Raw genomic sequence first — 12,885 nt, forward strand, 5'->3', positions numbered from 1 at the left:
TTAATTAATTTCTGTTTATCAGGGATCCTGAAATCTGGCGCTTGGCCTGCCTGAAGGTATGGGGTAGAGCATGCAGTAGCTTGGTCCTATACACATCCTGGAGACAGATGTTTCTAGAAAAACCTCGTGTCCGATTTGATGGTGAGTTGATAATGAACAACCTAAGTTTTAACATTGTGGAGTGTAAGTTACATAACTAGGCTACCTGTAGAAGGATCTTTCACTTGCTCTGATATTGAGTTGGTTGGTATTGGTGTCTGACAACATAACTAAAATATGCAACAGTTAAGCTTTTTGAAATTCATTCGTTTATAGTATTTATAAAATATGGTACTTGGAACATCTCAAGATTCTTTGCATGACCCAAGAAATTATGTTCATCTCTTAATTTTTATAAAATGTTTGGTACGCATTTGCTTTAGGTTGTCATAGAATCATTGGTAGAGATATACATTTCACAAAGGAGGATATTAAAATTAATTCTCATGAGAGTATATGTAGAAATATGTTGTCATATAGAGGAATCGTGAAAAGTTTTCTAACAGTATATTTTGCTAGCCTTTTTCTATATTCTGAATTTTTTTGACAATTCAAAGGTTACTATTTTTGAATTACATATTTACAGTATCCAGTTCATGATCTCAAAAATCTGGTACATAATTATATGAAGGTTATCAAATACACTGCAAACACCTTTATGTATCATTTGCATAGTTTAAAAAATTTAGTTTGCATTAATAACCTAAAATGTTGCAACTTCAGTATGTTTTAAAATTACAAATACTGAAAGTATAAAATACCTCATGTTCATTTTCGCATGTTTTCCTACAATAGGTGATGGTGTTAAATCACCATTTCTTGCTTCACCCCCTCCACCACTGACACATGGTGGCAGCAGTGTGTTCCATCTACAAGATGTACCACAGCCACTCACCAAGGCTTTTTCCATAGCAACTTCCAAACCTGAGATCTCTACCACCTAGAAGGACAAGGAGAGTAAATGCACAGGAACCTCACTGTCTTCAACCTCTCCTCCAAGCCACGCACCACACTTACTTGGAAATATATCGCTATCCCTTCACTTTGCTGGGTCAAAATCTTGGAACTCCCTTCCTAACAGCACTGTAGGTGTACCTACAACACATGAACTGCAGCAGTTCAAGAAGGCAGCTTACCATCTTCTTAAAGGCACATAGGGATGGATGATCAATGCTGGTCTAACCAGCAATGTTGGCATCACATGAATAAATAAATAACCTTCACCCTACAACGTGATAGTGTAAGATTGTCTCCAAATCACCCCAACAAATCATATCTAACCAGCAAAGTACAACGTGACTTTTTTTTAATGAATCCTTGTGGAGTAAAATAGCACATATTTCCCAGGGACTTTCATTGACTGGGGATTGTGTGGTTTTTCTAAAGGCTGTCGGTGAGCGTGAAAAGAGGACCAGGCAGTGTTATGTTCATTATTGAGTTATATTCATAAATTGCTGTACCATTCTACTTGAGTCTGTTGCTGTATTTGCACAGCCGCCTGTAATCATTCTAAAGATTTCAAAATACTTGTATTAACCTTGACCGTTTTAACATTACAATACTTTACAAAGTTAAAAAAATAGCTGATTAGCTAAAATAGCATTAAAATCTTCCACTATCCACCTGAACTTTACATTATTCAGCACTTGCTAACTCAAAGATCTTGCAGTGCATCTTTGCTGCTGAAGTAAAATGGCACTTGTTTCACTTTCCATGTACAGTATTCCTTTATCTAACTTCCGAGAGGTGGGAGAGAAATTTTGTCATCCTCAATGTCCAAATGCCATCAACTGTCCCTCAGTACCCTGGTGGCTACAGCTTAAGGGTGCCACAGTGGTTAGCACTGCTGCTTCACAGCGCCAGGGACCCGGGTTCGGTTCCTGGCTTGGGTCACTGTCTGTGTGGGGTTTGCATGTTCTCCCCGTGTCTGCGTGGGTTTTCTCCGGGTGCTCCGGTTTCCTCCCACAGTCCGAAAGGCGTGCTGGGAGACGTGCATTGACCCGAACAGGCGCCAGAATGTGGTGACTAGGGGATTTTCACAATAACTTCATTGCAGTGTTAATGTAAGCCTCACTTGTGACTAATAAATAAACTTTATTTTACTTTACTTTATGGGCCTGCGAAACATGGATCCAGCAACATCCTGTTGGGATTGTCCATTTTGTCCTTTTCTGGCAAATCTCGACTATAGGGTGTCGGGGCAGTCCTTTCTGCAAGGCGGAGTTGTGCACTAGTGCTTTCTGATCAGCCTTTCTGCATGAGTCTTTGGTGATCCCTGTGTTGAGGTATCATATAACAGAAGTAATTCAAAACTGCACAGAGTGGAACAGGCATGTTCTTCCTCACGGGTTTAATCTTTAAGGTATTGCAGTACCTGCTAAAAAGTTAGTCTCAGTTATTTTGAAGTCATCTTTCAGTGTCATGTATGTAACTAAGATCTTAAAACATGATGATTTTTTTAAAGTCACTTTAATCTTGCTTCTACATTAAAACATCAAGTAAGTCAGATAAATGTTGATAAAATGTCATAAGCATTTAAAGATCTTTTAAAAGTTATTTCAACCTTAAACAGTCAGATAGAATCCACTTTAAAATAGCCTGATGAGTCATGCTAAAATGTTATCGTATATTAACAATTAGCAAATATAATTCAACATTTAAAATGGCTGCACTTACCTCTGAAAGTTCTCTCTTGCTGGTGTCAAGAAACTGCTTAACATGACAGAAAAACTCCTCGCAAGCATGCTTTGCACCTAATGATAGCAGCTTTAAATAAAACAATGTTAAAATCAGCGTTAATTGTGGACAATTCACCCAAATTGACAGACTGCAAATTCACACCACAACTTGGTTTTCAACAGAAATGTGCATATACCAGAATTCGCAGTGCCTTTGCAACTCTCAATAGCTGCAAACATCTCTGGTCGCCCCTACTGGAAATGCAAAATTTGGCCTTTAACTTATTGAGCGCACGCTTTCACAGCAAAAAGGAATGAAACTGGAAGGACTTCTCGGCATTGACCCAGGCACTGGAAACAACAGCGGCAAACCCAGCCCCACTCAACCCTGCAAAGTCCTCCTTACTAACATCTGGGGGCTTCTGTCAAAATTGGGAGAGCTGTCTCACAGACTAGTCAAGCGACTGCCTGACGTTAGTTATTCTCAAGGAATCATATCTTACAGATAATGTCCCAGACATCACCATCACCATCCTTGGGTATATCCTTTCCCACAGGTAGGACAGACCCAGCAGAGGTGGTGGCTCAGTGACATACAGTGGAGTTTCCCTTGGTGTCCTCAATATCGACTCTGGACCTTATGAAATCTCATGGCACCAGGTCAAGCATGGACAAGGAAACCACTTGCTGATTTACCATGTACCATCTCCCCTCAGCTGATGATGAATCAGTGTCCATATTGAACATCACTTGGACAAAGCACTGAGGGTGGCAAAGGCACAATGGGTGAGGTACTTCAATGTCAAGAGTAGCTCGGTAGTACCACCACAGACCAAGCTTGCCAGGTTCTAAAGGACATAACTGCTAGACTGGACAGGCAGGTGGTAAGGGAATAAACAAGGAAAAACATTCTTGACCTCATCCTCACCAACCTGCCTGCCACAGATGTATCTGTCCATGACAGCATCAATAGGAGTGACCAACGCATGGCCGAACAGTCCTTGTGGAGACAAAGTCCTGTCTTCACATTGAGGATACCCTCCATCGTACGTGTGGCACTACCAGCATGCTAAATGGGATAGATTTAAAACAGATCTAGCAACTCGAGACTGTGCATCCATGAGGCTCTGCGGGGTATCAGCAGCAGCAGAATTGTACTCAACCTCAATCTATAGCCTAATCACCCAACATCTCCCCACTATATCATTATTCCCAAGCCAGAGGATCAACCGCGGTTCAGTGACATGTGCAGGAAGGCATGCCATGAGCAACATCAGGCATATCTAAAAATGAGGTGCCATAACACTGGACTACTTGTGTGCCAAGCAGCATAAGCAGCAAGAAATAGAGCTAAGCATTTCCACAGCCAACAGATCAGATCTAACCTATGCAGTCCTACCACATCCAGCTGCGTGGTGGTGGACAATTAAGCAACACACTGGAGAAGAAGGCTCCACAAATATCCCCAGTGATGGGAGATCCCAGCACATGAGTGCAAAAGGTAAAGCTCTGAAGCATTTGTAGCAATCTTCAACCTGAATTGCCGAGTACATGATCCATCTTGGTCTCCTTCGGAGGTCCCCAGCATCACATTTGTCAGTCTTCATCCAATTTGATTCCACATGATATCAAGAAATGGTTGAAATCACTGGATACTGCAAAGGCTATGGGCCCTGACAATATTCCGGAAATAGTACTGAAATCTTGTGCTCTGGAACTTACCGTACTCCTAGCCAAGCTGTTCCAGTACAGCTACGACACTAGCCCTTACCTGGCAATGTAGAAATTGCCCAGGTGTGTCCTGCACACAAGAAACAACCTAGCTAATTACTGCCCCATTTGTCTACTCTTGATCATCAGTGAAGTGAAGGAAGGGGTCATCAACAGCATTAAAAAGTGGCACTTGCTTAGCAACAACCTGCTCACTGGGTTCCCCCGTGGTCACTAAGCTCCTAATCCTAGCCTTGATTCAAACACAGACAAAAGAGCTGCATGCCAGAGGTGAAAGTGACTACCCCTGACATCAAGGCAGCATTGAACCAAGTATGGCACCAGGGGGCCGTAACAAAACTGGAGTCATTGGGAAACAGGGAAAAGCCAGCTGCTGGTTGGAGTCATATGTGACAGAACCGAAGATGGTTGTGGTAGTTAGAGGTCAGTCCAAGGACATGACTGCAGGAGTTCGTCAGGGTAATGTCCTAGGCCCAACCAACTTCAGCTGCTTCATCAATGACCTTCCTTCCATCATAATGTCAGAAGTGGGAATATTGCTGATGACAGCGCAATATGCAACCCATATTCGCAACTCCTCAGATACTGAAGCAATTCATGCCCAAATGCAGCAAGACCTGGACAATATCCAGGCTTGGGCTAACAAGTGGCAAGTAACATTTGCACCACAGAAGTGCCAGAGAATGTCTATCTCAACAAGAGAGGCTCTATCCATTGCCCTTTGACATCCAATGGCATTATCATTGCTGAATCCTCACTATGAACATCTAGGGGTTGCCATTGACCAGAAACTGAACTGGACTAGCCATATGAATACTGTGGCGACAAGAACAGGTCAGAGGCTAGGAATCCTGTAGTGAGTAATTCACCTCCGGACTCCCCAAAGCATGTCCATGATCTACAAGGCACAAGTCAGGAGTGTAATGGAATACTCTCCACTTGCCTGGATGAGTGCAGCTCCAACAACACTCAACAAGCACAGCACCATCCAGGACAAAGCAGCCCGCTTGATTGACACCCCATCCACAAACATTCACTTCCTACACCATAGACACAGTGGCAGCAGTGTGTACCATCTACAAGATGCACTGCCCCTTCCAAACCCACAACCTCTACAATTTAGAAGGACAAGGGCAATAGACTCATGGGAACACAACCACCTGCAAGTTCCCCTCCAAACCATACGCTATCCTGACCAGGAAATATATCACCATTCCTTCACTGTCGCTGGGTCAAAATCCCGGAACTCCTAACAGTGCTGTGGGTGTGCCTACACCTCAGGGTGTAGTAGGTGCACTCACAGCAGTTCAACAAGGCAGTTCACCACCACCTCGAGGGCCTAACCAGCAATGCCTACAAATCATATAGCACATTTTCGTATTCCTTATAAGTGATGCACCAAATGATACCGCTCTCAATCGTAGGCAGATGTGTTGTATTTTGCGGACTGATTCATTCTCTCCACAGTTGACTCAGCCGTTGTTTTCATTTGCTTAGAAAAGCAAAGTGGAGCCCAGTAAGTGGGAGAGAAAAATCGATAACATCCAGTTAATGACATTGACCCAGACCTTGGTGTAGACTGTTAACCTAGTCGTTATTCTGTGGTGGAGGGAAACCAAGAATAGAGGAAGAGAAAAAAATGCAATACAAAAAACATTCCAGAATGTGAAGTGCAATCCCATTAATAGTTTCCACGTTTTAATTTCAGAAATGTCAGTGCCAGATTGTGACATGCTCAACAATAGGAAACTCCAGGTGTGCTGTATGCCTGACATCCCTTTTCAATGTGTCAAAAATAGTGTTACATTCCTTAAAGTAAATGTTTCCAGTGTTTAACAATGGTATAGCTGAAGGAATCCACAAATATAATACCCACATCAGAAAATATAGAAGGCTAATTCTGAATTTACCAAAAACGTGAATGTCCTAAGTTTGAAAGAGAATCATTATAAATCAGGTTTTAAATTTATTTAAGTGGTCAAAAAGATATTTTTCCTCTTTCTCCCCTCACCCCCCAATATGTTGACACCTTGTGGTGGTCCCATCGGTCATCATGGAGGGACACAATAGCCAAATTGCATACTGTAATGCTGTTATGTACAATTCCAGCCACAGTTGTTGAATAAAATTTGATCCTCCACGAATTGCGAATGGTTATGATGAAAAGAGAATGGGGATGCTCATTGTTTCAAACAAAATGCAATCCTTATTGGGAGAAAAATTCAGTTAATTTCACTTAAACCATTTTCATGCAGCTAACAAAGAAAATTCATAAAGTGTGTAAACAAAGGTAAATATTTTTTAAAAATTAAAAATCAAAGTCATGACAATTTACATGTTTAAGATTTATGATGGACTGATATTTGATACCTATTAACAATGTTGATATTTTTTGTAGGTGTTTATATTAACAGGACAACCTATTTACGTCAAGGGGAAGAGTCTCTGGATGGTTTTTACAGGGCTTGGCATCAGGTGGAATATTATAGGTAAATTAACATTTCTTTTTAAAAGAAGACCGGATCGGTAGAGTAAAATGACATATACATAGACAATCAAAACCTTAATGTGCAGATATTTTACGATTGTAGGCATGTTGTCTCCTGGGCTCATTTGATTAATGTCAATCTCTTAACAGTAGCAAAGTCTATGTCCTTCACGTAGGAAGCAGAAGATTAGTCAGGACTCCTAATTCTGATCATAGGGCATTGATCCTCGGCAGAAAGTCTGTTTTGTGTAGGTATTGGACAAGGACTGACTTTGGTTTGGTTCCAGTGACCTGTGGTCAGTCATCTATCATTAAACAACAAACAAACACCTTTCAGATAATAAAACAACCCAAGGCGCTTCACTGCAGCATTACCAAGCAAAATTGACACAGAACCATGTGAGATACTGGGACCAGGGTCACAGAAGTTAGTTTTAAGCAGCATCTTTAAAGAGGTGAGATGTGCAGAAAGGTTGAAGGAAGGAATTCCAGAGCTTTGGGCATTGACAGCTAAAGGCATACTGAAGCAAAGACAATATGACATTCATCAGAGTCTGGAATTGGAAGAGTACAATATGTTTGAAGGTTTGTGAGTCCAGAAGAGGTTGCCGATATGGAGAGAATCAGGATCATGGAAGGATTTGAAAACAAGGATGATAAGTTTAAAATTGAAGTTTTGGTGGTTTGTGGGTCAGCAAATACAAAGGTTATGGGAGAACGGGACATTGCCAGTTAGGAAAGCAGCAACAGAGATTTTAATAAACTCATGTTTTTGGAGGGTGGGAAATCGGCCACGTGAGCATTGGCGTGGTCAAGTCTCAAGTTAACTAAGGCTAAATAAGGGTTTCAGCAGCAGATGAGCTGAAACAGGGGCAGCATTCAATAATATTTTAGAGCTGTAAGTGGGGAGAGTTAGTGCTGGAAAGGATTTGGGCTCTGAGTCACAGATCATGGCCAGGCACTTAAAATCTGGGTGTGGGGGTTTCATTTGGATCTGATGGCCTTTTGTGATTATAATTCTGTAAGAAAATATATTGAAATAACAAAGAACAAAAGAACAAAGAAAATGACAGCACAGGAACAGGCCTTTCGGCCTTCCAAGCCTGCACCAACCACGCTACCCAGCTGAACTAAAATCCCCTACCCTTCCAGGGACCGTATCCCTCGATAGCCATCCCATTCATGTACTTGTCAAGACGCCCCTTAAAAGTCACTATCGTATCTGCTTCCACTACCTCCCCCGACAGCGAGTTCCAGGCATCCATCACCCTCTATGTAAAAAAACTTGCCTCGTACATCTCCTTTAAACCTTGCCCCTTGCACTTTAAACCTATGCCCCCTAACAATTGACTCTTCACTCCTGGGAAAAAGCTTCTGACTATCCACTCTGTCCATGCCCCTCATAATCTTGTAGACTTCTATCAGATTGCCCCTCAATCTCCGTCATTCCAGTGAGAACAAACCAAGTTTCTCCAACCTCTCCTCATAGCTAATGCCCTCCATACCAGGCAACATCCTGGTAAATCTTTTCTGTACCCTCTCCAAAGCCTCCACATCCTTCTGGTAGTGTGGCGACCAGAATTGAACACTATATTCCAAGTGCGGCCTAACTAAGGTTCTATAAAGCTGCAACATGACTTGCCAATTTTTAAACACAGTGCCCTGGCCGATGAAGGCAAGCATGCCGAATGCCTTCGTGACTACCTTCTCCACCTGTGTTGCCATTTTCAATGACCTGTGTACCTGTACACCCAGATCCCTTTGCCTATCAATGCTCTTAAGAGTTCTGCCATTTACTGTATATTTCCTATCTGTATTAGACCTTCCAACATGCATTACCTCACATTTGTCCTGATTAAACTCCATCTGCCATCTCTCCGCCCAAGTCTCCAACTGATCTATATAGAAATCATAGAATCATAGAAACCCTACAGTGCAGAAGGAGGCCATTCGGCCCATCGAGTCTGCACCGACCACAATCCCACCCCGGCCCTACTCCCACATATTTACCCACTAATCCCTCTAACCTACGCATCCCAGGACTCTAAGGGGCAATTTTTAACCTGGCCAATCAACCTAACCTGCACATCTTTGGACTGTGGGAGGAAACCGGAGCACCCAGAGGAAACCCTCGCAGACACGAGGAGAATGTGCAAACTCCACACAGACAGTGACCCGAGCCGGGAATCGAACCCGGGACCCTGGAGCTGTGAAGCAGCAGTGCTAACCAATGTGCTACCGTGCCGCCCCTGTATCCTGCTGTATCCTCTGATGGTCCTCATCGCTATCCGCAAATCCACCAACCTTTGCGTCATCTGCAAACTTACTAATCAAACCAGTTACATTTTCCTCCAAATCATTTATATATATATATATATATATATATATTACAAACAGCAAAGGTCCCAGCTCTGATCCCTGAGGAACGCCATTTGTCACAGCCCTCCATTCAGAAAAGCACCCTTCCACTGCTACCCTCTGTCTTCTACGATCAAGCCAGTTCTGTATCCACCTTGCCAGCTCTCCTCTGATCCCATGCGACTTCACCTTCTGCACCAGTCTACCATGAGGGACCTTGTCAAAGGCCTTACTGAAGTCCATGCTGCCCTACCCTCATCAATCATCTTCGTCACTTTGTCGAAAAACTTGATCAAGTTAGTGAGACACGACCTCCCCTTCACAAAACCATGTTGCCTCGCGCTAATACGTCCAGTTGTTTCGAAGTGGGAGTAAATCCTATCTCAAAGAATCCTCTCCAATAATTTCCCTACCACTGACGTCAGGCTCATGGGCCTGTAATTACCTGGATTATTCTTGCTACCCTTCTTAAACAAAGGAACAACATTGGCTATTCTCCAATCTTCTGGGACCTCCTCTGTACAGTAAGAAGTCTCACTACACCAGGTTAAAGTCATAGAATCTTAGAAACCCTACAGTGCAGAAAGAGGCCATTTGCCCCATCGAGTCTGCACCGACTACAATCCCACCCAGGCCCCACCCCACATATTTACCCGCTAATCCCTCTAACCTACGCATCTCAGGACACTAAGGGGCAATTTTTAGCATGGCCAATCAACCTAACCCGCACATCTTTGGACTGTGGGAGGAAACCGGAGGACCCGAGGAAAGTCCAACAGGTTTATTTGACAGCACTAGCTTTCGGAGCCTCAAGCTCTTTCTTCAGGTGAGTGAGGACTTGTGTTCACAAATAGGGCATATAAAGACACAAACTCAATTTACAAGATAATGGTTGGAATGCGAGTCTTTACAGGTAATCAAGTCTTAAAGGTACAGACAATGTGAGTGGAGAGAGGGTTAAGCACAGGTTAAAGAGATGTGTATTGTCTCCAGACAGCCTCTCTCTGGCTGGAGACAATACACATCTCTTTAACCTGTGCTTAACCCTCTCTCCACTCACATTGTCTGTACCTTTAAGACTTAATTACCTGTAAAGACTCGCATTCCAACCATTATCTTGTAAATTGAGTTTGTGTCTTTATATGCCCTGTTTGTGAACACAAGTCCTCGCTCACCTGAAGAAGGAGCTTGAGGCTCCGAAAGCTAGTGTTGCCAAATAAACCTGTTGGACTTTAACCCTGGTGTTGTGAGACTTCTTACTGTGTTTACCCCAGTCCAACGCCGGCATCTCCACATCACGCCTCCTCTGTAGCCAATGAGGATACAAAGATTTCTCTCAAGGCCCCAGCAATTTCCTCCCTTTCTTCTTTCAGTCTTCTGGGGTATATCCCATCAGGCCCTGGGGACTTGTCTACCCTATTGCTTCTCAAGAGCCCCAATACCTCCTCATTTTTGATCTCAACATGACTCAAACTATCTACACGCCCTTTCCCAGACTCATCATCCACCATCCACCAAATTGGATGTCAGTTCTTAACTCGGTGATAGCATTTCACTTCTTGAGCAAGAAGGTTGAATAAGAAACATAATCACAAATATCCCATCATCCACAATTGCTCCAAAAACTACACCCTGCTGATACTATATTGAATTGAGTCTGCTTCCATCACCTTTGTCAGTCAGTGCATTTCACAAAGTAACAATTGCAGCATAAAAAATTATTTTGTCAATTATTTTAACTCTGGAGTTCCCTGGTCCTTTTTTCGATGGAAATGATTTCTTTCTATCTGCTCTAACATCTCTATTAAATTCCCCATGTCCATCTCTGCTCTCAAATGAACAAGGCAAATGTCTTCACTCTCCACGTAATTGAAGCCCCTTACCTGGTACCATCATGGTAAATCAGTGCACCCTGTCCAAGGCATTTGCATCTATTCAGTTTATGTTACCTCAATTCATTCTTCTGCTCAAAATCCATCACTGTCACCTGCAAATTAAATGAATGGTGTGAATCTGGGGGAAGATAGAAAAAAGCATCTATATGGCACCAATCATATGCTTCAGATTTTCCAAAGCATTTCACAGTCAATGACTTACTTTTGATTTCTAATCGGTCTTGAGATCAAATTGAGGTATGAAAGATAAATGAGGTATTAGAATAAAATATGAAAACGGTGGGACTGATAGGATGCCTTTGTACATAGTTTATGGATTTATGGAGAAAAGTAGTGGGAGTCATTTTACATCTTTTTTGTTCATGAGACCAGCATTTATTACACATCGCTCATTACTTTTGAGAAGGTAGTGGTAAGGTAATTTCTTGAATTGTTGCAGTCCATGTGGTATACATAATCCGGCAGTGCTGGTAGGTGGTCAGTCCGAAATGAATGGTAAAATAGAAGAAAGAAGACAGTGCTTAAACTTTAATTAACTTTTGTTATTGCAATACTGATTGGTTGATTACTTCAACATGTGAGCTGAAAATTTGTGAAAGCGACCAAGACACTGAGGGCGGAATTTTCCAGCTGCGCTCACCTCAAGACCGGAAAATTCCACCCGAGGTCAACGGACCTTTGCATGGTCTGCCCCTGCCCGCTATGATTCCCATGATGGGCAAGATGGTAAAATTCCGCCCAAGAGTCATTTCACTTGGTCTGCTAGAGGTTGCAAATGTTAAGAAGTTTAAATTATTTATGTCTAATTTTTGACATTAACTGGTTTCAGATTTTCAATTCCTGGCACCACACTATGTTGTAACTGTAGTGCCAGTTTACAACTGAGAATTGTAGCAATAATAGTTTGATTGAAGGGAGTCATGGAAAAAGAAAAATATCAAGTAAAATATTAAAATTATTTGGAATAATATCTATAGAAAAAGTTATTTGAGGACTGTATATTTTTGTCTTTATTCTGTTTTGTCTGGTTTTCTCTAACTCAACAATCCATTGTTTACCTCTTTTGCTCTTGTCTGAATTGAAGAATCTTTGAATAGATTTTGAATTCATGAATTTTCATGATGTTTTCAATTTATTTGAACAGTTTGTGTAGGCGATTTTGCTTGTGCTATATTTGTGTTTTGATCCATGTGTTAAATTTTGTATCTAATGTGACATGACATATTGTTCTGTGACTAATGCAAAATCCATTTAAAACTTGTTTCCATTATGCATATTGGAGTTGCAGTGGGAAATTCAGTATGTTTTTCCATTGAAGAATGGATCTATCTTTGGTTTATAATCTACACATGCATGTTGCGAATACAGGGATTCACAGTTGTTGATCCTTGTTTGATATTTTCCATGTTTCAAGATATCTGCGATTCTTCCCGGATAGTCAGGTAATAATGTTGACCACGCCAGAGGATCCTCAGTCCATCATCCCCCGTTTATCCGCCAGATCTCCAAGGTAATAATTAAGTGGCATTCAGAAGTTCAGCAATCAACCAAGTCACGTGATTCTAAAGGATGTTAAAATTTACAGTCTGCACTGCAAGACAAGTGTTCATATCGCATTGTTAATTTTGTGCACACTAAAGCAGAATTTTAACCTTAAGCAAGAGCATTTGGGTCAGGTAGATGAACTAAAGTGTTA

General features: G+C 41.9%; 1 protein-coding gene across 1 annotated transcript in view; it reads left to right on the forward strand.

The window, feature by feature from the left end:
* The window catches only part of fbxo9 (F-box protein 9), a 115,514-nt gene that overhangs the window by 81,196 nt on the left and 21,433 nt on the right, over positions 1 to 12,885 (forward strand). The window contains exons 8-10 of the mRNA XM_078213259.1: positions 23 to 141; positions 6,847 to 6,937; positions 12,604 to 12,699. Of these exons, the coding sequence (XP_078069385.1) occupies positions 23 to 141; positions 6,847 to 6,937; positions 12,604 to 12,699 (306 nt within the window). The remainder of the gene's footprint in view (positions 1 to 22; positions 142 to 6,846; positions 6,938 to 12,603; positions 12,700 to 12,885) is intronic.

Source organism: Mustelus asterias, chromosome 5 (assembly GCF_964213995.1).
Source record: "Mustelus asterias chromosome 5, sMusAst1.hap1.1, whole genome shotgun sequence".
NCBI lineage: Eukaryota > Metazoa > Chordata > Chondrichthyes > Carcharhiniformes > Triakidae > Mustelus > Mustelus asterias.